This window comes from Megalops cyprinoides, chromosome 13 (assembly GCF_013368585.1).
Source record: "Megalops cyprinoides isolate fMegCyp1 chromosome 13, fMegCyp1.pri, whole genome shotgun sequence".
In the NCBI taxonomy this organism is placed as follows: Eukaryota; Metazoa; Chordata; class Actinopteri; order Elopiformes; family Megalopidae; genus Megalops; species Megalops cyprinoides.
The window spans coordinates 24,377,523-24,403,863 of NC_050595.1; the positions used below are offsets into that span (position 1 = coordinate 24,377,523).

General features: G+C 42.7%; 1 protein-coding gene across 1 annotated transcript in view; it reads left to right on the forward strand.

The window, feature by feature from the left end:
• Nucleotides 1-8,729: 8,729 nt before the first annotated feature.
• LOC118787981 (homer protein homolog 2-like) overlaps nt 8,730-26,341 on the forward strand; it is a 34,958-nt gene continuing 17,346 nt past the window's right edge. Inside the window, exons 1-2 of the mRNA XM_036543778.1 lie at nt 8,730-9,245; nt 22,655-22,811. Of these exons, the coding sequence (XP_036399671.1) occupies nt 9,241-9,245; nt 22,655-22,811 (162 nt within the window). The 5' untranslated portion in view covers nt 8,730-9,240. The remainder of the gene's footprint in view (nt 9,246-22,654; nt 22,812-26,341) is intronic.

Genomic DNA, 26,341 nt, shown 5'->3' on the forward strand with positions numbered 1-26,341 from the left:
GATAGGGGCCCAAAGTTACTGAGACTGACAGTTCTTCTGTAAATATCAAACGATGATGTGGTGTTCTTTGCTGTTTATTTATAGATGACCTCTTTCAATTTACAGGCCAGTGACCTTGCTTGCCAGGCGTATGTAATTATTGACCACAGGCCTGGTGACTTCCCTGTTCAAGCTAGCACGGCCCCAACTTGCAGATGGAGATGAGATAATTTCTTATTTTTGACAAAATCAAGGGATCAAATGAAGGCATGGCTTAAAGTTAATGTTACAATCCCGAAAAATAAAAGTGGTGTTCCATGTAAATGAGGTTTGAGACACATGGCTAGAAAGCAGGGTTGGCTGTCTAGCCCTTTATCTAATTACAGATGTAGCAGTATCAGAATGATGTTGTGATTGGTCTTTTTATAGCAAGCTAGTTACATCTGTGATTGCCCACATATTTCTAGTTCCATAAACCTCATTTTCACCATCCACCATCCATCCACCACCATCATTTTTTCTGGAATGTTGTCTAACAACCCACTCATTTATATAGGAATGGGTGTAGCACTAAAACAGTGCTGGTACTAAAACACAGTACCAAGCTAAAATAGGATATTCAGGCCACACGTCTGTCCATTTTTTTCACTAAGAATGAGCAAACTGTCAGCTCTGAAATTGGTAACTTAATAGAAAGGGGATGAGGGTTTTATTGTCTCATTGGAATGCATGCTGACCCATATGGCCAGCAGATCAGATGAATAAATCCTCCAAGATCTGCATTTTGGCATCACCACTGCCAGTTTTTGAGGCGTGTATTTTCGGGTGAATAAAATAAAATTCGTCTTGATTGCCAATAAATTTTTTAAATTAAATTTCGCACAGACGCCCTCCACATGCAGATTGGGCTGAAGGGTCCCTGGGCACATTTTTGATTCATGGTTCTGTATTATTTGGTTGTTTGTGGTCCAAGTCACCAGTCTGATAAAGAAGAGAGGAAATAATTTCACAGTGTGTTCTGTAAATTTAAAGTCAAAATGCAGAGGAAGGGAACCTTGGAAGCCTAATTATTTCACCTGCATTTATCACCCTGTACAACATCATCTCTGCTCTGGAAATGCCAAATGTGGGTAGTCATGTCTGTTCACACTGCCTGTAAGTTTTGTCTGTGTTTTAAAACGCCTACATTAAAAGTGAAACCCATATACGGACAGACGGTGAGAGTCCATTCCATGTAATAAGCCTGATTTGTGCATTGCTGGGATATGATGTAACATGTTCACACTTCTGAAGAAGCCGACATTGTTAGTCACTTTACTGTAATACCAAGCTGTAACAGTGCAAATAGTAAATGCTTCTCAACATTTGTCTTAAATCCAGATATAATGACTCATTCAATTATTTTATCTTATGATCTGAGCTCTTTTTAGCTTTTTAATAAGATAATATTGTTATATATTTTATTGCCTTCTGTTAATCTACCCAATTCAGGTAGACTATGAATGTATACAAAGACCTCTGTAATGAGTTCAGCACACACCCATTTTTCGAAATGTGAAAATCCTGGTGTATTGTAAGCAATATGCTTGACATGCAAACTCTCCCCTCGGGGAAAATGTATCACTGTGGAGGGTAAAAATAGATTAGAATGGAGAGAACAACAGATACAGATACAAACAGAACGCTTCCTACTCAGTGCAGGCGATGTCAGAGAGGCAGATTGCTCAAGATATGAAATGTCATTACAGGCGGAGAAGAATCTATAGTAATTGGTTTCCCTCTTACCGCCAAGACCCGCGTTCTCCATATTAAAAGCGGATGCTCAGTTTCGCAGAAAATGGTGCTGCCCGCGTCGCATGTATTCACGTACAGTACAAGGCAACATTATCATGCTCAACTTCCCCCTAGGGAGCTCACAATAGCCCACCCTGTGTCACCCCCCCCCCCCCCCACACCAGATGTAGGTCGCTCTTTGCTACGGGGGAAGTGGGGGGTCGCTGGGAGAGAGAGACGAACTCTGGGTCTCGGTGTTGTGGCTGAGTACAGGAGACAGGGCCGCCAGCACAAGTCTCCCTCCCTGTCACATCGCGGCCTGGGCAACAACACAATATGAATTGTGACAGTCAAACATCCCTGACACTATGGGTAGCTCCAGCTAAAAGTAACAGTCTCCTCTCTCTCTCCCTCTCTCCTTATTATAGAAAATGTATTTAAATCGTAGACCGCTGAGATTTACATGTGGAGATAGCAATCAAAGCAAAACGCTGACTCCACTGTAAACCTTTGTCGATTGTATATTTAGAATGCTGATGTCTTTGATCTCTGTCACGCGGAAGCGAGAAGGGGCCACGCTCATGTCAAGCTCTCCCTTCTAAGTGTTAGAGTTCACAGAACTTTGCATCTGCAGGTCTCATTACCTGAGCCTGGCCAGCCCTGCCCTTTATTTTCTTAAGTCTTCATAGGCGGCATAATGAATCAAGGCCGTGGCGTTTGAATGGAGGAGGCCACAGCTGCGGCGTGACCCGAAAATAAGCAGCTGTTTGAGTCTTCCCTTTCGGTTTCCTTGAGGACGCAGTTATCCCAGAGAAAGCTCATTTAATCTGAATTGATAATTGTGATGACTGTGGCAGGCCTGCAGCGCTCCTGCGTCACTGCGATGGCCTCTCTTCCTCCTCATACATCTGATTGCGCTGGAGTGGAGCCGCTGACGGGAGCGCTTAACCCTTTCCGCGCCGCCCGCGGGAGGCCGCTGCCAGGAGCAGGTCCAGGTGTGCTGTCCCGAGGGAAAGCGCTGCTAATGAGGCTGAGCCTCTTCTTGATGAGCTTTGGACGGCTTCACAGTTTTGCGACGGAATTATGCCGAACCCGAAGCACAAAAACTGTCGCCGGTACTGGCGTCCGTTTGATGCATGTAACGGACTACAATTTTTTTCCTCTCTGTCTGAAATGATTATCATTGCTGGCAACTGAGATAAGTTGTTATCATCCAGCTGATGTGGTGTATTGCCCGTTCAGGTGTTAATGATGAGTGAATGACATTTAGCCTCCGTCATATCACACAGCTCTGTATTTCCTGCATATTCAGACACATCTGAATGGAGAAAGTACAACAAACTAGAATAAGAACCGAGTGGAATCAAATGGGATTAAATGGAATAGTGCTGGGTGGAATTAAATTGAATACAAATAAATAGGACATCCGTCTGATGGTAGTCACACAATTTTCTACACGATATAATATACAATTTGTATACAATTTTAAAATTGTAATTAGAATACACAACAGTTACAAAGCATTATAATATACAAGGTTCTCAAGAGGTATGAGTTATAAGCTCTGATTTCTCAGCTCTTCCTTATCAAAACAACTCCTAAACTTGTGTTACTGACTGAGCGAGGGTTGACATGCACATGTTCCATCAAAGGTATTTTGCTTTTCCGGGGTCAATTGGCTGCAGAATGTCAAAACTCTTATCTCAGAGGATAGGTCCGCCATGATCAATCAACACTTAGCGCATCAACAGCACAGTGCTTTTTCCTGCGCAACAGCTCTGTGGGTTGTGGCGAAGAATGCGCTACAGCACTTAAACAATTACATATGGGCTTCAGACAGAGAGATTTGAAAATATCTTCATGGCAACGCGCCACCTAGAATGCTATTTTGATTTGTCTCTTTTTCAGTCCCCTGTTCAGCTCAGGGATGCAGCTGTGATGACAAAATGACCTTAAAAAAAAGGCACAGCTCATTACCACAATAAGTACCAGGTTTTAGTCTGAGCAGCCTGGCAGAGGGTGTTAACAGCAGTGGTGTCTTTTACACTGTCTATCTGGGTTCTCACACGTTTAATGGATGAGCGATTCAGGCGACAGAGGGGATGGGGAAAAGGAAGGGAACTGTGTAGAGACCCGAGGAGGCAGATCTTAATACTCATTACGGAGCTGCATGTTACTTGTTTAATATAAATAAGCATCCCATTCTGAGCCTCACCTAAAGCATGAACTTAATTGAATTAACAATTGCCATGGAAATAGAACAAAAACAGATGTTAAGTGTTAATCCAACTGCGCTTCAGAGTTCATCAAATGCAAATTAATTGGAATGAGCCCTGGGTGTAATATGAAATAATAATTGTGCTTCAACCACAATTAAGACTTTCCGTCCTGACACGTTCGGCAAGGTGCCAGACTGCGTTTCTAATTCTGTGGTGTATTTCTGTGTGCAGTGGTGGGGTTTGTTTTTCAAGGTGTGCATATCTTCATGTTCAAAGGCAGTTTTTGTCCTTTCCTCTGGGCAGTAGGTCAGTATTCGTGTCCTTATGCAACAACTTTATGTGCAGACAAGACAAAAAAAAAGATCAGAAAATTTGCTCAGAATTAATCAGAACATTTGTCAAGTACAGATTCTGAAGCCACAGCGGAAATGCTTCCAGCCTGGAACCAAAGCCATTTTACAGTCTGTAATTATGCACTCCAAATTACAGCCATTTGTACATTTTAACAGGGCAGAAAACAAGAAAATACACTTTTCCTGATAGCATGTGCGATGAGTGTAAATTATTTAGCATGTGTTTGTTTTCTGAAGGCTGAAACGAGCGTTTATGTCCCAATCGAAAAACCCTCAGATTCGTTCCTGTTTTTTTTCCACTAGACTTGAAAAATTCTGGAAGTAACCACTGCACACTGCATCAGCAGATCTCTAATATTATCCCAAGCCCGCCAGAGTTGGTTCGTATTGCAGATGTGACCAGTTTGACACTAAAGGCTTTTTTCACTGACATATTAAGCAGAGTGGGTTATTGTGGCCAGCGCGGCCCTGAAAGTCAAAGTGAAAAAGCCATTCACATATGTCGAGAGGATGATGGGTAATTGTTGGGCCCTTTTGTAATACTGTCCATGAAAGGCAATCTTCTTGATGAAACATCCTAAGAGCTAATATGTCTTCACTGCTTTTAGGTATATGACCACAGCTGTACCATGATGGCAAAGTTTCTATATATTTGTGCAGCTTAAAATGCGAGCTCTTGAGTGAGGGCATAGCTAAAAACAGTGACACACAAATAGATTTAACATTATGTTTTAACCATTGTTCAACATCATCAAAGAAGTTCATCATCAGTTGGCATTTGTCACTCGTCATTTGTACAAAAAAGATTGTCAGCATGATTTGCCATTCATTTGCTTGTTTCCAAAGGTTATCTGTAAAGTAAACTCACATTCAACTACAGTACCTGACATTGAACAATATGCCTTCACTCTGTAAACATTTAGATCTGCACCAACAGAACCGGCCCCTTCAAAGAATTAATTCATCTGAATGAATTTTGACAAAAGGCGCTGGCACAAATGACTAAAGAAACTAAAGAAATGGGTAAAAGTATTGCTGGTCAGTCCTGCAAGGGGTGAGTTCCGAACTCCTTCTTGCCAGTAATGTGGCAGTGTAGCATAGTGTTAAGGAGCAGGACTTGCAACTAAAAAGTTGTTGGTTTGATTCCCTGGTGGGGCACTGCTGCTGTACCCTTGGGCAAGGTACTTAATCCAAAATTGCCTCAGTACACATCCAGCTTTGTAAAAATTGTAACCAATGTAAGTTGCTCTGGATGAGAGCATGTGCTAAATGCCAATAATGTAATATCATGGTCACTCCATGTGACATCAGTAATTGCTTGTTTGATAGGGTACAGAAAAGGACATTTTTTTGCATTTTCATGGTGAAGAGCCTGGCTACAAGTATCTGATGTAGATTTCTTAACCAGTCATTTCACTAATCAGTGGCATGATGTTATTTCTTAATTACTAACATTAAATTAACTGTTGTACTGTGGAAAATGTCAGGTGGAGAACCGTCTGGGAGAAAGAAGAACAAAAAAAACTCAATACATTAATTACAACAGATGTGTAACATAACTTTTCATAAAAGTCATTCATCCGTGGAAGTACAATGCTACAATTAAGAACAAGATGGTGAGGTTTGTAAATGTGGTTCACATTTTTTTAATCAAATTTCAGGCACTGTGGTTTCATGGTGTAAAATTAAAGAAAGCTACTGTAAAAGGAACATAACGTGAACTTTATTTACTCCTGTTGAAATAGCTTCTGGGGGCAATACAGAATGCAACACATGTATATGCCAGCCAAGACTCCTTTCCAAAGGCTCAGTAATTATGAGTACACAAATATAAAATGGGGTTAACTGATTCAACAATATTATCCTCCTCAAGATAAGACAACATTTCATTTCTCTACCTGCTGCTGATTCAGGTGGCCTGCCGACTCCTCATTGCCAATTAGTCCATCTCTGGGCAAGCATTAAAGCCAGGAAAAAAGAAAAAGACAGGATGTACATTTTAAAATGTCCATTAGGCTATGCTCAGAGATATTTCTTGTTCACTGGTTATGAATCATACACCTTTATTGCAACACATATATCACACTGCATTCAAATTACAATCAGTGGGAGAATGCAGTAACATTCATGATTTCACACAATATATCACGAAACCAGATACAACACAGATATGGAGATTTTCTGTAATCTGTTAAGTACACCTTAGTTAGATAACACTTTGAACAGACTACTTCAATGAAGATCTAAGTAATCACAGGATAGCCCAGATAAAGTCATTATAATTCCAAAAAAGTCATACAATTCTTACCTTCCTTCCATAAAAATCCATACTGTTAATGAAAGTAAAATGAAGGTTTCTAGTTTTAGGAAGGCATTATTAATAATTAGTTTTTCCCAAGGCCCTGGTTAATCTTGGCCTGGTCCTCAGACCAGTTCCTGCCCACATACAGACCATAATCATGGAAGCTAAGGGAAGAGCAGACCCCAAAACAGGGGAGACCAGTTGTCACCTCAGTGGTGCTAATATTGGCAAGGACAATGTTATATGCTTTTTGTGTGACTGCTCGTTTGTTTCAAATGTCCCATGCAGTGCTAGTATTTCAGTTATCACAGATAGATGCATTTGTAATGTGAATGTGGTGAAAATGCTCAGCAATCAAATAAGCAAGCTTTCCAGAAGTTAGCTTTGTGAGAGCCTTCTACTACTCAGGAAGAGACAGACTAATACTAACTGACAGAGAGTTCATTTTTGTGTTATGAGGCTAAATTAATCCTAGGAAGGGAAACTGTCATGTTTCCAGCTCTGTCTTCTACGGGGGGGGGGGGGGGGGGGGGGGGGGCACTATTTCACTTGCTAACACGCAGGAGAGACAACAGTATCCACAGTTGTATTATTTGTCAACACTGAAGCTGGAAACAGCAAATTGATGTAAACTGGGTTTAAGTATCTTTTACTTTCTTCTCAGATGGTCCTAGTCAGTCTGACTGACAAAACTAATGTCACAAGATACATTTAAAGCACAATCATGGGATTAACACAAGCATATGAGCAGGAATAGCCAGTAACACAGTGACAAAAATCCAAACCATAAATAGTGTATACAACAGTATCTGTTGAAGTATATAGAAAGCATTTAGCAGTCTAAAAGCAACATTCCTACATATTAATGTGTACATGCAGCCTAACAATGATCTAGAAGTGCAACATAGCACTATATCAAATTTCAGCCAAGGTTTTGAGTGATCCGGTAACAGGTGTTTTGCATAGGTTCTGGGAACAATGAACTCTTTTGTGCTGCACATGTATAAAATCATTTTCCACAGGGCAGAGGCATGAAACTTGACATTGGAATGGCTGTTCCTCCCAGTTTGCAGATAAGCCTAGTAAAATATATGCTATTGAACTGTAGATACAGTAATGCATAAATTTTGAAAACGGTACCATTTTGACTGAAATTTGACTGATAGATGTAAAGATTATGAAGGTTGTGAAATATGAAATATAATTCTCACTGGTGGTCTTTTAGGACAACACCCGGTCTGTTGTACACATCAGTGCTGAAGCCCGGAACTTGGTAAGAAAACACCGGCATTACAATAACCAGCTGGTCTGTTTTCATTATTTTCCAAAAAATGTCGTATCCTGTTTTCTTTTATTTTATAGAAGCTATCAATTTTTTTAGAACTACATGGCTTGTCCAGCTGGAGAAAAAATTTAACTAGTTGATTCAATAACAAATTTTCCCAGTTTATGCACATAGTAGACAACCTAATTCACAGCAGACAACTTGAGTCACATGATGTGGGCTCACAGTTAGAGTAAATGCGCTAGGTATCAGAAGCAAACCACTGTAAGTCCTCCCGCAACTGGTCAGCTTGGTGACCGGCTGCTTTCAGTGTCAAATTCGAGGAATGTCACAACAATATTAACGTAGCCAACGTTGTCATCTGAGCGTTTTCTTTATGTTTTTTTCACGCTATTGTGATTAATGTAATAAAGTTGGAAAAAATTGTTTTGGCAAACCATATCATTTTGACTAATGAAATTATTTCAGCAAAAAAAAATATATATATATATATATACATATATATATATATATATATATATATATATATATATATATATATATATATATATATATATATATATATGATAAAAGTTTAAGTGATGACTGTATGAAGACAATTTTAAAGTAGCCTACATCCGCTTTGAACTCGATAACCTTTTATAAGGCAGTGCCCGAACATTTCTATTAGCAAATTAGGATCACGCCTCAATGCATTCGACTGAAGCTCAGTTTTCGAAGACGCATCAAATGTCGAAAGCGTACATTGCACAACAGTTTACTGTTTGGTTCTCGCCCCTAGAGACTCAACCCAAGCTTTTTAAATGTAAAGAGTACGTGGGAGGTTGCTGTGAGCAGGTGGGATCCGCTCAGTGTCGCTGCTGCTGCTCTGTCTGCGTCTCACTCGTAACACAAGCTCATCGGGAAGCGTAGCTGAATAACTACCAGCGTAGAAATGTATGAAACAGTGTAGTACATTTTTTAAAAAAGCTTGACATTTTGCTATCGCACGAGAAAAAAACACTAACAGCGGCGTAATTCGGTTTTTCCCTAATCTGAAATTTTCATTACATGGCACAAGATTCCGTGGAAAGAAGAGGAAAGGTTTGATAACGACGAAAATTAAGCCTCTTTTCTGTACATGAGTGAGTCAGAGTCATATTTCAGTTCCAGCTATCTGTGTCGCTAGCCGCTCGAAGCTGGGGGCCCGGTATGGACTCAACGAAGAGCTTATGCCAAGAGTGGATTTAATTGATTGATCAAAAATTGTTTTGAGACAGCCTAAAGCTGCCGAAGTTCACCCTGATACCATTTTTGGACACCGGAGGGTTGTTTTAAAAGTCCGTGGACATGGGGTGAGTAGCAGGCATAACCTGAAGCACTTACTGTCGCAAGCTGTGAGCACAAATACATGTTGTCCTGACAGCTCCAATCTAAATAACTTCACACGTTATGAATAATAATTGCATTTTACTATCACCACGGGAAAATTACGAGGTTAATGTGCACCTGTATTTGCTACATTTATAATACTTTTCCTTATGACGGTCATCGGTTGAATCTTAAAATCAATACAATTGTTCGTCTCGCACAATTGAATTATACAAATATCTTTAAATCAAAGTCTCATCGTTACTGTTTTATTATACTGATTTTATTCATTCTGACAACGAAAAGGCTCTTTGCGCTAGTAGTTTGCCTTATAAAGTTCACCATGAATGTGATGAATCGTAGATAATTTATTCTGGGCCATTTAGTATCAGTAACAATTTAGACAAATGTGGGTCTTGGTCTGTACTTCGTGCGCGTAGTGACAGAGCGCCCGTGTTTACGGGTGGATCTTAAGAAAGAATGCAATATCATAGTTTGTTAACTTACTAACGACTGTTCTAGCAAAATGCCAATTTCTTGAAAGAAGCACTTTTAATATGTCCCTAGACAATCGAGACACAAGATACATGAAGGAATGGAGTATGTCGGTGGAACTTCGTGGTTAATCCTTGCAGGTGTTTGTTTCAGCTCACTGTGACGCTGTCATAGGTGAACGCATCAGGTGGAATAACATTTCGAAAAGGTATTTTCCAGATGATCTGAAAGTAAGACATAACCAACCAATGATCACCCTTTGTGCTGTAATGTTTCGTTCGCCCAAGCAAATAAAGATGTATTCGTATGTTAGAAATGGCATTTTTGTCTAAATGGCCGCAAAATGTATGTCTGAATATTTTAAAGGAAAAGAGCTGAATCGGAAAGCGAGAAAATGACGGTGCGTCGTTTCGGAGCCATAGCCCACAAACCTTCTCGTAATATGTCGTTTAACCTTACGAGATGAGTTCCGTGCTTTATTTTGATGCATAGCTTTGCAGTGCCTAAAGTGAAAACAATTGTTTTAATGTGGATGAATCTTTCATGCTCGAAGCATTTACTGATTTATTTTTAGACGTATGGTTCACCAGACTCGTTTGCTTTCATCCGACCGTGTTAGAAAATTCCCATCTCAACAAGATGTGGTGCTTAGGCTAACCGCACGTGTGCAATTCCTGCAGGTTTTACGGACTTGAAACGAACACTTGCTGAAGCAGGTAGATTCCTTTAACGGTATCCAAGGGAAGCGTGATGTATGGCGTGTCAGAGGAAGGGTCAACAGACCACAGGCATGAGCAAGCATTGGCGTGAGGCAAAGGGAATGGCACGAAGAGAGAGACTAATTTTGGATAGGGTGCAGCTTGTTTTAAGAGGTGACCTCGCCCCCAGCTGTTTTAGGGCTATGGATTTGTTTACTTTAGAACTTTAGAAACGGTTGATCTAGAGAGTATGCTTTTCAGATCCAGAACATCAGGGTAGGAAGGATTATGAACTGGGCTTTATGTTTCTTTAGAACAAAAGACATCCACAGGGCAGACAGTGAGTGGTTATCACTGGTAATCTCAACATTTAAATAAACAACTGAGAAAACAGCAGCTGAAAAGGTCTTTGTAGTGAGTGAGACTAGGGAGTGATGCACATTCTGAGCACACCTGTCATATTCTGTCTTCTGACACTGAAGGGTCTGGGAGATGCCTGTTGTCACCCACACTTGTGCCAGGCTGCTTTAGGCCTTGTGTTTTGCCCCAGGGTCAGATCGGTGCTGTGTATTTCTGAATGAATTTTAAAACTTTATAAACACGGAAGAGTTTTGACAGACATGTTGTTCAAGTTTGTCTTGATTCCAGACACTCATTTAGCTGTCACACGCCTTATGTTTGCAGTTTTTTTCTTAAACTGGCCTGTTAGTTGTATTGGATACTTTTCTGCTTATAGAACGTAATGGCCAAAGTTTTCTGTCAATATTTTCTGTCGATATTAGTAATGTTAACAACCAATGCAGAATATGCATTGTCTTGTAGCCAGGAGAGTTTTTTAAACAGTCAGTTTATTTCAGATGTCACTATAAGGTATTTTTATTTTGCAGCACACCACATCAGCAGATTGCTAAATTCATGTCTGCATGTTGAGAAATTATTTTTGTCATTTTATCAAGAAACCTTTACTACTGACTCTTGTAGCCTACCCTTTTTCATAACCTACATTCCCAATGCATACTGGTAACGTACCTCAACAGTCGGCGGCAGTGTGTTGAAAAATGTCCATGGTTTTTATGTAGTGTAGCTCACTGTTAGGTGTAGTTTTTTGTGCAATGGTCAAACCAAATGTGCTTCTCCAATGCAAAGTAGTCATGGGAATGAAATAAATGAAAGCAGGAGCGTAGATCAGAGAAATGTGACCTTTTATCTCTTTCTGTCTGCTGCCTCTAAGTTGCAGTTGTCTGCCATGTTGGTGGTTGTGATAGGTAAATTCTGGGGTTAAACTGAACACGGAGGTACAGAGGCCAAGAGTGGGGCCCTTGTCACACTGCAGCTGACTATTGACCTGGATTCACAGAGGCAAAAATTAATGATGCACTGCCAATTGCAATCACTGGACACTATTCAGAAATTAAACAGCATTTCAACAAGTGACGACAGATGGAAAAAGAACTGTCAAGCTCAGTGGTGTACAGATCAAACAGAGCCGCTTTCTGATATTTCGGATTATTAAATCCCATCACATTTACTGGGATTCGCTGAAAATCATCGCATCACTCTGAGAGGAGAGCGGGTGACCTTTCAGCTAATTAGACTCCAGAAGGTGTTTTACAGTGCTGTTATTTTGCTGGACAAAAACAGCGAATTTCAGATTTCAAATGCACGTCCCATCATTACCAAACAGTTATTTTCAAATTCAGATGTTTCATTAGCTGTATAATCTCCCCTCTTAGAAAGTGCAGTAATTAGCTTGAATAGTAGGTGGCACTGCATTTTTTTTTAAATAACATTTTGTTTTTAGTAAGCCTATATAACATCCCTTCAGTGTTTGCATATGAAGGCAGGAGACACATTCTTGACCAGGATTATGGAATGTACCTGCATTCCGTCAGATTTTCCCATCTTTTAGAGACCAAGGTTATAAGAAAAAAAAATGGATTAGAAAAATTAAGCAGTCATCTTTGGTCTGTTAATCCATGACAGGCAAAAATGTTTTCACTCTTCATGTTTCCTCACCCAAAGAAGGCGAGGTGGTGGTGAGCATGGCACTCCAGTATTGATTTACAATATTTTTGTCCAGTGCTTTGTTTGTTCTCCAGAGCTGTGTTTGTCCTGAACAAGGTTATAGATTAACCACACGGTTCAGCAGTCCTTCTCTCCCTGGACGATTCAATTACTCTCTCGCCGCTGATCAGCTATCGTGTCAACTGATCTGCGGACACCCTCATTAGCCGACTGGCCCCTTTAGCCGCGATCGGCGACGTGCTCTGAATGATGGGTGAAATTCTGACAAATTTGATTGGCTCACGCGGGCCAGAATTAGGTTAGCGGTCAATTTGCTCCTGTTTCCGGCAGACTCGCAGCATATTTGAAAGGTGTGTGTTGCACTATTTGCTTGGCTGATGCCCCCTCCTGGGACGGCTTGCTTACGTTTTACATATTATCTGCTGGCACAGCTGGATGCTTACTCAAGCGATTCAGCGTAGGTTCCTCGCTCAAGGGTAAAACGGCAGCGCCGCACCCAGAAGTTGAACCTGCAGCTTTCCTGTTACGAGCCCAGTTCCCTTTTCCAAGCCCAGCCTACTTAGTGCACAGGGAAAGAGTGAGATATCTAACCTTTTCAGTTCACTCACCGCCCCGCTGTATAGCTCACACGCTGAGCTATACGATCACCGGAAAAGGTTGGAGACACCCTGGCAATCAGAAGAGCCTGCTGTGTTCGAGCTGGAGAGAGTGGGCTGCTCCTGGACGCAGAGGTGGCAGGGCGCCCCTCTTGACGCAAATGACTGCAGTGCTTCAGAGTGCCACCTGCCATGGAGGCGGCCCCGGAGTCATGCCTCCCACACCCCCGTTGGTCTCAGATCATTGTTTTTAGGCCAGAGGGACAGGTGCTCGGAGCAGAGACTCTAAATGCACAGGTCACTGCAGAACGATATTATTTAAAGACTGGTAAGTGAAGGAGAGGGACAGGTTGGGATCGAGGTGCACAGCCACCTGTTGCGCATGACCTCTGTGCTCCATCTGCAGGCCTGATTACACAACAATAGGACAATAAATACAGTACAGTTGCATTTCCCCGCCTTTAAACTTCGAACAGTGTGGGCAGGCAGTCCTGCAGCTTGGAGAAAATATAACATGCTGTAAATTCTTTCATGGCAATAACTCTGATATTCAGCTTAAACAGACAGTAGTCATTTCTGGCTTCACACATTGATGCTAATAAGCACAGATATCTTCCGTAGATGTTTTTGTGTTGTGATTATACATTGAATTTTCTTTAAATGCATTCAGAAAGATACCGAGAATTGCACATACTCACAGTGCAGTATCTTATATTATTTTATTCTGTTCGAACATGAGTTCAGTCTCATCTAGTGTTCCTAATTTGCAGTGTCACCAGGCTACGCAGGGTACCTCTTTTCCTCAGGGTTGCCTTTGATCTGCTAAAATGCCTGACTCTCATACGCATTTATGTCAGTGCTGCATTTAGAGCCTTTTAAACATTATTCACTTCGCCATGCGTTTAAGGATTTCTGTTTTGTTTTGTAAAAATTTGTGCCCCCACACATCACATAAGCAAAGAAGATCAGTGACATTCGCAGAAACTTTCCCAGGTCCTCAGAGAAGTGTAATGTCGCTGTGCTTTAATCTTAACGGATGTGAAGCATTTGAGGATTTTTAATGCCGTTTCACAGTCGAGTGTGCTGTCTGTTGAAGGAAATGAGGGCCTATTGTCCCTGTTGTTTATTACCCAAAGTGATCCGCACTACATGTGAGTTTTAACTCGATGGATGTAAGATTCGGTTTTCTTAGTCTGCTGTGTTGTTGAAAAATTCCATTATTCATAAATGATATGTTACCATTGCTTTAACTGCGTATGATTCTTAACCCAATGGTTCCAAAGCAGTTTGTAAAAACTTGCTAATATATGCACCTCATGCCCCAGATATGCGTATAGCTCCTGGTTATGTTCTCTCCAGGAGAAGCAAATAAAATGCACTCTGCTCAGTCATGTAGGAGGACCCTCTTGAACATGCACCGAAGTTATTCAGGTGTGATATGAAGTGCAGCATAATATAATACAAGAGAAAAAATGCTGATGTTTATATAACTTGCTGCCTAACTACTGCATGCGTAATCCCTCTCTTACTTTGTGTATATTTGATAAACTATATATAATAAATAGTATATTGAATGATTGTGTTTTAGTTTTCCAGCTGGCTAGGTTTGATCTGTGCTTACTGTCCTGATCTGTGAACTTCCCAGGTTCAGATTCCAATAACAGGTAATACTGTAGGTATAACTAATAGATATAATGTAAATGCTTTGTTATTGGCAGCGGTGCAGTTTCTCTTGAGATGACGGTGGTTTCCTGTGGCTTTTTTCCAGACATCCTTACTGTAGTATGGTGCCCTGGGAGGTTTGCTGGGTGTGTTCTGCACCATGTGTCTGAAGTCTATGTGACATACTCAATGTGGTGGAAAGTGCAGGAGTGTGTAGACGCTGTTTAATGTAGTCCATTAAGGACTCCCATGTCTGCATTGGGGGATGTCTGTTTCTCCCTCTCTCTGAGCCATTCTGTGAGTAGCTCTGGGTGAATGTAGGTGGGCGTCTCTCACACTGATTGCAACCGCGTTATACCTTTCCTTTCTTTTCCTTTTGGCCTTATGTGGCCGTTCCTGCTGTAAGAGCACCGCAGTAGTAGTTTTTGAATGGAAGCGTTTTGTGTCACTCCCAAGATTGCCTTCCACAATGTAATTGGTTGGACATCCGAGACAATATCCCTTCCGGAAAATCTTTTTTGATTGATCGGTTTGCGCGGTGCACGGTTCGATTTTGTCTGGACTCCATGTCTCCCGCGCAGAGCGCCGCGGTCCGCGCCTTTTGTGAGCATTGTTCTCTCTCACAGCGGAGGCTGGATCCGGCGAAAATCTGGGGCACAGGTGCACATCAGATGACAGATAAGCATTTCGGTCAACGGGGGACATTTGTGCATTTTTCCAGCTCACTTGTAAAACTGCATGGTCTGAGTATCGAATAATGTCAAGTCATGAACTGAAGTCTGACTACTTGTCAGTCTGCCAGGTTGGCCCAGCTGCTGGAGCATCTGTGTTGTGAAACTGCTTTGAGTCTGAGCTTGATTGGTCAGATGATTGAGTCTTCAGGGACAGGTTTTACAGCATTCCCTTGTGTGCTCATCTGAGGAATCTCACCCAAACCCCGGAGAACAGGATTTTTGATACTGGTGCTGGTATTCCAAGTAGTGCAGCTTCCTGGTACTGCAAGCAGTGCATGTCAAAGAAAAATGGCCTGAGAGCATAGGGTAGTCTTTTTGTACAGTAGTATTCAGGCTTTCTGGCACAGGAATGGCTTGTCAGTACAGGGGTTGGTGGATTGAGCAATGGACTCACAGAGGATCCCTGGTGGAATAGCATTGTTGTGTTCTTAAATGCTTGATCTCAGGTGGTTAAATGAACAACACAGCATGTCATATTAAAACATGCAAGTGATGTTTGCTACATAAGTAATGATAGGGGTGTTTATGACATTCCTTAGCAATCAGACAATTTAGTAAATAAGGGTTGTGAGCAATCATGAATAGCAGGGCCTATATTTGCTTTGCACTTGCAGCAGGATGTCTGCTTTAAATGCTTGGGCACAAGAGCCTTATTGTGGTTTTATACAGTATGTGCTATGAGGGTGTTTGAACAGGTTCACTAATCTTCATAACCTGTGGATAGGGTGATGTAGATTGCACAGTGAACAGGATGAGCCATCCAGGTGATCAGTGAGTCTGCACAGGACCTCGAGCAGCAGGAAGCCTCTTACACAACCAGTTTCAACTGAAACTGGGCCTGACTATGACATTATCACCCAAGAATCATGCAGGAAATATTTTATTTGAACTGGCAATGCCTTTTTATAAAATATAGTTATCTTTATGTAAAAGATAATTTTACATTACTGTACAGACCATGATGCACCATTATAACTAAGGCACAATGTCTATTTTTAAACTGGAATATAGTTGCTCTCTGAAGGATATTGTCATTTTAATGAGCTGTAATGTGTGAAATATTGATTGATCAAAGCTTCCTTGAATTGAGGATGGAGAATACAGTCAAGAATATGGATTCCAAGCTACACCAAATCAAAAAAATTCAGCATGGCCATTAATCTGGATGTAGGTAATGATTAATTAGATCTGCCTGACAAATAGTGGACATCACTCAGAGGAACATGCTGTAGACTGCAGAACTGACTCAAGTAATTTGACTCGTGTTGCAGCTGACTCTGCCACTACCATACAGTAGCTAACAAATGCCAGTTCAGTTTCCAGCAAATGCCAGTGAGCCCAGTTGTATCCTGTGCAGTAGGGGATTGGAAGTAATGGATAGCCTGTTGTGCGGGGTTTGTGTTTTTTAACACAGCATCTTTTGTGAAGATCGTTCTTTTTTTTTTTTTTTGCAGATGTTTTGTGAATTTTGTTGCAGGGATTTTTTTTTTCCCCAAGCAAACTTCATTTTAATGTTCTGGCTCGGGAGATTGAATCTGCTCTGTGAGTCATCTCCTGCTGCCACCTGCCCTTTGCTTTCCCCTCTCTGAGATGGGCACCAGTTTCAGCACGTTTTAAATCAAGTGAAAATAGAATCACCTCTCTGTTTGACTCATTCCATTCACGGAGAGAGAATAAAGCTGTAACAAAGGTGATTTCTATCACTTTCAGTTTTTTACTGAATGTAACGGTGATACTGGGTTCTATAGAAATCATATTGTTTTACACTATTGATCTTTTTGTGGTAATAGAAACGCACAAGGAACATGTCTTGTGGGGGAAACACTGTTGTGATACACATGGCTTAATTTTTCCATATTGCTGTATAACTGTGCGTAACATCAACACAAACAAGTGTTAGTGCTTTTGGGATGCAACAATTTATGTTATGCCAGTTCTCTCAATGGTAACTGATCTTGATTGTTCAAATCAAATCATGTCTAATCTGTTTTTTGCCAGCTTGGGATGGTGGCAGGAAAATGCCATGTTTGTGGCATACAGGTGTATACAGGTGTCTGTCTGAGCTCTTAAGCTGAAGGGCTTGCATTCAGGTGGAACTAAGAGACAAAGGGTTCAGTGGTTTTAAGCATAGCTTTATTCCTGTCTGGTAGAACCGTGATGTAATTTAGAAGGGCCCTAATTGCATGCAGTCATACTTAGGGTCATAGTGATGAAAAAAAAAACAGAGACTATGTACAATATAATTTCTCTGGTGTGTTGTACTGTTTCAGTTTTTAATGCCTGTATGGTTCAGCCCTGTCCTGACAAGGGGCTTTTTAGCTGGAGCTTTAACACAGAGGAAAGACTTTACAGTGAAAGTGGGGGGGGACAGTTTGGAGAGGGGACAGGTGCTATCACAAGAGGTCGTAAGACAATTATCTCAAGATTTTGTGATTACCAAATGATTATGTGGGAATCTGTCACACAATGTCTTATTTGGTTTAATCTCAAAATCATGAGATGACTTATCTCAGGGATCCACTAAGCCAGTTTTGATCAAGTACTCTGAAGCCTTGATGGTAAAATATGTACAGATGTGTGTGAGATATGCATTGTTGGTGTGCTCCGAAGGGAGAGTACATTTAGTTTGATTTCACCTACAGCCAATGGGGGTTAACACAGATGGGACCTCTGCTATGTCGTCTTGCCAGCATTTGAGGCCGGGTTACACCTTGTCATACTGAAGCATTTTTATTTCACTTGAGTCTCAGTGGGATCTGGTCCTGTTTGTTCTTAATAAGAGAGAAAATGTGAGCTCTGCTAATCCTGGCTGTGCAGTGATTCAGTCTAAAAATCCAGTATCCGCAGACCCTGTCTGTTTTTCCTCTCCCTCCCTGTAATGGCCCCTCTTTATAGAAGGCTCCTCTGGGCCTGCCCTGGGGGACAGTTGCGAGGGAATGCTCTCAGTTGACAGTATTTCTCGAGTACGAGAAAGAATTTCCCTTATGCGATGTAGGTGCTTCACATACACAAAGGTGTTGAGCAAACAAAATATGCGCGACTCACAAAACATGCTGTGAGATGTCAATACCACACAAACGCTTGCTTCTGTCCCCAGCTCACCCGAAAGGCAAGGCACTCCTATTGCTGCCATCGCACACTTCAGCAGGTAACGAACGCGAGACAGCATCAGAGCAGGTCTGCTTCTGGTGGCATTTGCCTGTACTCATTGTGTCTTCATGTAGATCTGCTCCTGCTTTTGAGGTTGAAAGATAAAATGGGGGAGACGCAGATATTTCAGGATCAGTCACGTGTTTCATTATTCTAAGAATCCTGCTCTTCGGCGTTGGCTGCCACCCACAGTGCCTTTCACTAACAGAAGCTCTCACGAGGTTTTTTTTTGGTGAGTGCATCCCCACGACATTCCAAAACTATTCACCGCACTTAATATGTTCTGACACTTTTTAGATGATCGGTTATTGACGAGGGTGTTTGTCGATGTTATGGATGGTTTGACCGTGTCTCTGAGTGCACCCCGCAGTTGTCTGCTGTGTGGCCTCAGTGCAGATCGCAGACTGCTGGGCTGGAGAATGGAGAGAAGTGAGGCAAGCACACGGAGTGTCTTGGTAAATTATTCAAATTCAACTCTCAAGGGCTTTGAAGCGAAAGAAGTGCAGGTTAAAGTGACCACCTTCAGAAAAAGTTTGCTCCCTTGGTGGAGACGGTCCAAATAATTGATGTGCGGATGTAACTTTTATGGAGGAACAGATTTTATGGCAACACCCTGCATCTCAGCTGTTGAATGCTGATCTGAGCTTGTCTCTTTGTGTTGCTTTTCAGTTATAATTTTGCCAGTTCTCTGTCCTCAGAGTGGATCCCCATTCTTATGTCTGTTGTTTCTCGACTGGCTCTGTGACGCTGATGGTTGACTCTTATGGGACTCAAAACTGGTGTTGTTTGCTGCTGTTTGTGAAAATATTCCTGTGAGAGAATTTGTCAAAATGTAAATTCCCCCCCCCCCCCCCCAATATGTGTGATCTGAGAGCAGCTGACCTTTCCTGTCCCCTTCTGCTCAAAGTTGGAGCTTCTGTATCTAGAAATAGTGTCAGTTGGAAGGTCAGGTGGTGGTGGTGGTGGTGGTGTGGACTCCTTTACTCGAGACACTGTAGAGGATTTCACTGAAAACCGCAACAGTGATCTGCATAAAGGGTATTATTTGAAAAGAAGATTAGGATTAAGATTAGCATTGAAGGGGGCAGTGAATTTTATTAGGAAGGGTTTAATTTCTCTGGGGTTGGTAATCCCAGGACAGACACAGCTCTATTAGCCTATTGGCTGAAGCGATCCCTGAGATTTCATTCTATCCATAACTGCAGCACTGATACAAGGAACAACATTAACACCCACGCAGATAGCTGCTATTCACATTTTCCCATGGTGGATGCAATATTCATTTTGCATTTAATCACTAATAAATCATAACTAGTCCACAGCATAATGTACTTGAATGGAGCCCACAAATAACAACTCTTCAGAAAAACGGGCATTTTACTGTACTAAAAAGCTGTAAGCATTGCTATCACAGAGGCCTTCCCACGATGCTGTCTTAACGTCTGCTTCTTTAAGACGCAGAAATAACCTGCTCTGGGCTCTGTTGTGCACCGCAGAAGGCTACCTTAGCTAAGAAAGAGGTGTTTGCTGAATAAATTACACCAAGCCTCTCCTGATCTTGCCTCATCGAAACAAACCATAACCCAATCGGTTATGATGGAGCATTTTGGTTTGGGTTGGCTAATTGGCCCAGGCTTTCTGTTGACTTTCAGTGGCTGCTGGATGTGGGCTCGCTCTGTGGTGTGCAAGAAGGAGCGACACGTCTGCACTAATTCCTCTGTCCCATGTCATGAAAGTTTAACGTCCACTCTAATTTAGCTCTCCATTTCATAAGTGTGTTTGCTTTTGCTAAAGCTCCAGAGGGTTTTAGAACAAATCTAAAAGCCTCTTATTTCAGAATAATTTGAATTAAGAGACATATATAACAAAAAAAAAAAAAAACATGAACACACCCTCTTCATATTTTCATAATGTCCACAAATGGCTTTATCTTGCCTTTGATGTTCATGATGGTAATATTTAAATATCTCAGTGTCTTTGAAATGTACTTATGTATCAGAGGATATTAATGTTATTATTATTACACTGTGTGTATACATGCAAATATAGGCATACATACAGTAGATACAGGAGGCATTGTAGCAGAAGTGTTATTGATGATTATTCAGTGAGTAAAACAGTTCCCAAATAATTATACAGTGCTGTAATCACAAAACAGTCTTTCCTTGCCACAGTGGTCTCACCTACTTGTAGAATATTATTTTTATTTATTATTAGATTTATTTGACACCTGTCCTTATGCTGGGTAATTTGCACAGCATTACAAATTACAGTGCAGAACACTCATATCAAATAAGCAAATACAATATATCATGTATCATTCAAGTACCTAAAAATGGAACACAAAGCCATCCCCAACAATGAACACAAGCCCTGTAGAAAATCCACTATCAATCAATAGGAGGTCATCACTACATGCCCACTGTAGTATAACTAACTGGCAGACAAATATCCTATAGATCATTTTACAAAATCAGGAATTCTAAATTATTATTGCTACTGCTAGTTTGGCTACATACATGCTGACTTTGGCTCACATTGATTTATAATACTGATATTTCTCATACCGAATGTGGGATTATTTTAAAGGATAGGGCTGTTCAGTTTTAAAATGGAAACATCATAGAATATGAATACAAATGTGTATTTCTTGCCGTGGTACCGTATCTTATTTTAAAGAGAGAAATAAGCCTCTCAAAACTGAACTGTGAGTGTGATTTTTTTTATGAAACGTGATTTTCTGCTAGTTGGAGTCTTCTAGACACACAGAGCTCAGGTACACTATCGATTTTTCTGTAATTGATTATTATGTTTACAAAAAAAAAAAAAAGCCTGTGGTCCATAGGAATGGCAGGGTCTCAGGCTGTGCTGCCAGGTGTTGACGCTAGCCTGCAGGCTTGGAGGCAGGCTGCCATTGCATGTGGAGGTTGTTTTGGCTCGGAACAAAGTGTCCGGGGGGAAATGAGAACACAGGCCCACACTGCTCGCTGGAAATAAAAGGAAGGCAGCTGGCTGTAGAGAAGCCCAGGCTGATCTGATGAACCCATATGCTGCTGAGGCAAATGGTAGAAGAACAGAGGGGGCCATCCTCTCCCAAAATGCAAAACAGCGGCTCGCAATTTAGGAAAGGGCATAGAGCAAAGCCGGCCCCCGCTTCCCAAATGACTCTCATGTCTGTTTATTTAAGATGCCGGTTGGGTCTCCGTCACAGAGGAGGATGGGGGCGTATCCGAATGTACAAGGGCTCAGTTGAAGTGGGGAAAACACATTTCTGGCTGGGAAAGGCTAGCTGGTTCCACACCGCTGGCTAAGTGCAGGAATCCAGGGCCATGATGTTCGGATGATTGTTCATCGCACTATGCCCTGAGCCCACACACTTGCATGCACACAGTCACATTCTATGCATTCAGAACATGCAGGGCGATATCCGCCAGGAGATACTGGGGGAAAAATGGTTTAGTCTGATGTAATCTCCCCAACCCCTTATGCCAACATATCCCCACGCTCCCCCCACACCCCCCTGTAGCCATTTCAGTCCTGGCATCTGTGCTGTTTATAAAGACAGACCGTATTTAAATACTCAAACACCAGAGGAGGGTGGTTTTCAGCTGTTGCATGTGTCAGGCTCACGCCACTCGGGTGGGGAAAAGAAGGTGCTGATGCGCTAATAGCTCTGATTTGCCAGGAGGGATCATGGGTAATGTTACATTAACACTTGCTGGAGACCTTGGTAGGTAACCGAGGGCATTATGGTCTCAACGCAGAGCGTGAGCGTCTGTCTCGACACTGTGGGCGAAACCAGCTGACTGGCTCATTTATCCCGTCCCGCACTCGTGTTGATTGTGATTGTAATAATTATGATAATGATGATTATGATTGTTGCGGTTGCTGTTTGTGCAATCTTGCCACCAGTGCGTCAGATTAAAGAGTTGTTGTTTTGTTCTGTTTTTTTTATTTTATTTTTCCTTTTCCATTTGTCTTTTTTTTCCCCCACATACTCATAGCTTCATTTCTCCTCTCCCATCCCCTCCAGGGAGCAACCTATCTTCACCACCAGGGCTCATGTCTTCCAGATCGACCCCACCACCAAGAAGAACTGGGTCCCTGCCAGCAAGCAGGCCGTCACCGTCTCATACTTCTACGACAGCACGCGCAACAGCTACCGCATCATCAGCGTGGACGGCTCCAAGGTGAGCGTCAGACCGGGCGGAGAGAGGTCGGGGGGGTGGGGGTGAAGGGGGCGGGGGGCCTGCAGCTGCCCATTACTGAGGAACTTGCTGAGACAGGGGCAGCAGCTGATGACGCACGGCCATCTTTCTTCTCCTGACTTCACAGAGCAGCTTGGGGATTCGGTTTTCCTCAGGGGGTAGAGCAGTAATACCCACGGAGGGGTATGTGCCAGGCCACAAGACGGCCTCTGATTTCAGCAGGTGATATTATGACGAAAAGCACCAGGCTTTAAACTCCTTATCTTACGAAACTCGGGGTACATGACCGACTCAACACACTGGCGCAGTTTTCTAAAAGATTTTGAAATGGTCAATCAGCTGACTCGGATACGGGGAGGACCCTTGGTGTTGTGGTCTGGTAAATCGCTTGCGCGCTCGTGGCATGTGAATGACAGCCGCTTATGCAGCGGGAGTGTTCACTCAGCCATCTGAGTGATTTAAGTGGAGCCCCAGACAGAAACAGAGAAGACCTTTAAAGGGCATCTGGTGCCAGCACCAGCATTGCGCACCTAAATTAAGATCCTTCCGTTTTGGTTTCCTCTTCACTTTACACGCACCACAGGGGAGCCTCCTCCCATAATGCATAGCTTTTTATTTTGCATATGCCCCGCCTTTATACTGTACATGCGAGATGTCAAGGGCCATCTGTAAAGATGAATGTGATTGCCAGACATTAATTGTTCACAGTGCATCAAGCGCTGTGCTATTTTATTACTAAGGAGAGGAGCGTATTTTGGCCTGCGTTTGGCGTACCCCCGCTTAGCCATCCTCCCACTGTAGGTTTACACTGTGTGTTTCCATGGAGATGCGGAAGGGGCTGTGAACTCCCAGTGTGATGAGATTGCTGCCACATCCCTGTGTCACGGAGCCGTCTGTGTGTCTGATCGGGGGGATCTGCAAGTTCACAGCTGCCCTGCCAAGCCCTCCTCCTGTGTTGCATTATGGGTAGAGCGGGCGAGGGTGTGATGCAGGGGGATTAAAGTGGACCTCTTCTGCGGGCCAGCTTAATGCGCCTGTGCGGTTGGACCCGCCTCCATTAGCGCTGTTATATCATTGCAGGTCCCCTTGGTACACCGTGCCCCATCCAAACAAGGAATGAACCGTCTCACCTCCTGTTTGTTAGAAATGTGAAAAGTGACTATTTTCCCCCTGTGGATTTCAGTCTAAATCTGTGTCATTATCTTGATTGGAAGATTGAGAGACTGTGCGCAGGCTGCTGTGGACTCCAGTTACAGTCCTGTCTCCCTGACCGCACTGAAAAACACGCGATCCGGCCGTCTGAAAGACGGTCCCTAATTGAATTGTGTGCAGTAAGGTGATATTCCTGCATCAGATGCTTCACACATTGTAGCCAGATGAGCTACTGCACTGGCAGTTGCTGTGAAAGCGGGGCTGAGTCACACACAGGCGACTGGAATCTCTGTGAGCTAATATCTGTCTCCCACTTGAATCATGAGGATGTGCAATTTACATTTTGTACAGAACTGCTCTTATGATCATAGTAAGAGAAGCGATTAATTACTTATTTTCTAATCCTTTGCGCTTGTGTATGTTTGTGTGTGTGAGTGTGTGTGTGTGTGTGTGTGTGTGTGTGTGTGTGTGTGTGTGTGTGTGTGTGTGTGTTCGCTCATGTGCGTGCCTCTGTGCTTCAAAAGCTCCTGCTGCATGTTTGTGGAGATGCTCTAATTATCGCTCCTCTGTGATGGAGACCTCTGTTTCTGCACTTTCATCTTTTTAACGGGAAAGGATAGACCCTTAATTGGTTTACAGAGATTCCATCGAGCATGGAACAGACAGCAGTGCATCTGAATGGACAGGCGCCAGTTGCAGGAGGCCGCAGTACTTGAGAGGAGCAGGGAAACCGAACAGAATGGCACAACGACAAGAGTTCAAGACACCTTATCATTGCTTCTACCATCAACAATGAGTATTGTTCTCATTAATGCACAGAGACATGAATGATGGAGGTGCAGGGACAAAACGGAGCCTCTATCTGGAAAAACCTTTAGGATCGAGTGTCAGACGCTCGCGCTGGTGGGCTCAGTCCAGCTCAAAACCGATGCCAGTCTCAGTGCCGTCAGTCAGCGCTGACAGGTTTAGACTTGTGGGGGGGGGGGGGGGGGGGGGAGCGAGCAGCCAAGGAAGCAGGCCCCTTGCCGGGCGTATAATCTCCCTGGATGTGGACATCTGCCCGCACCGCAGTTCCTCCTCTGATTCACTCCTGCCGAGGCAGCGGCGCAACACCTGTTTGTGCTTCAGTTCTGCTGCCCCAGATCTCTCCACCGTTAAATTGGTGGGAGCTGAAGTGGCGCTCCCGTCTGCCGCTCCCACAGCCCGGCGTCGGGACGCCTGCCAGAAGCTCCTCCAGATACACTCCTTTGAAGATCTCAAAGAATAATTTAACATGACGCGCAGTTAGATCGACATGAAGAACCAGCTCGTTTGTTTGTTTCGTTTTTTTCCCATTTGCAACCATGGTTTAACTTGCTGTTTTGTACATTTATCTCACCACAGACTTTACAAATAAGTGAGTATGTGATGTTACTGAAGCAGGTATAATCCGTAACAAGAGCAAAATCTAGCCAGATTTCCATGCCAAGGACAATCTTTTGTAAGAAGCCACTTTACCCACAGCTGCTATTTTTAGGGTTTCTTCAAGTGTACAGTAATCAAGCAAAGTCTTTTTATGATTTTACGTTTCGCCATGAAAACAGCTCGAGAATTTCCTGTCTTCTCTTTAGCTGTTTGAATTCACCTGCAGAAACGTTTTGGGAGGCAGAGGTCAGCAGGTACACCCCTCCCCCCAACCTTAGGTGTCTCAGCCTTTCGCTGACACAGTGGTTCTGTCACGTCCAGCCACCAGCGCTGCAGGGGACGGACAGGCTATCCCGTGTCAGAGCTGGCAGGGTGTGCTGTGCGGCTCTGGCGACCGTGTCACCTGCTCCAGCCTGTGTCACTTGTCAGTCATGGTCTCCTCACTCTCATTCCTCCTCTGGTCAGGAGCACAGAAAGCTCACAGTGCTTGAAACGATACTCACCCGCAGGTAACAGCAAAGTTGCCTGCCTCATCCAGGCCCTCACCCTCTGAAGTCCTTCACTCACTGTGCTCAGGTTTAATTCGCAGGGTTGTTGTCCTCAGAATACCTGTGACTTATCAGTCTCATGCAGTATTAATGAACTCACCATATCATTTTCTCAATTACTCACCAAATAGCTGGTTAATACATCCATTGCAGTACAGAAGAAACATGAGACATTAAACAGGTTTTGACATTTACAAGGTTCATTTAACATAAAAGATGTATAAGGAGGATTTCTGGAAGAAGTATGTGAAGTATTATGAGGTTTTAAGTAAGTGGGGATATGATCACATTCTATATAGACGGATATATGAAATGGGCCTCTCTGGACTACTGGGACCCTTTTTTTTATCTTGGTGGGGATGATCAAATTTGATTCATCAGTATTCCGAGCTGCTGCAGTATGAGGAC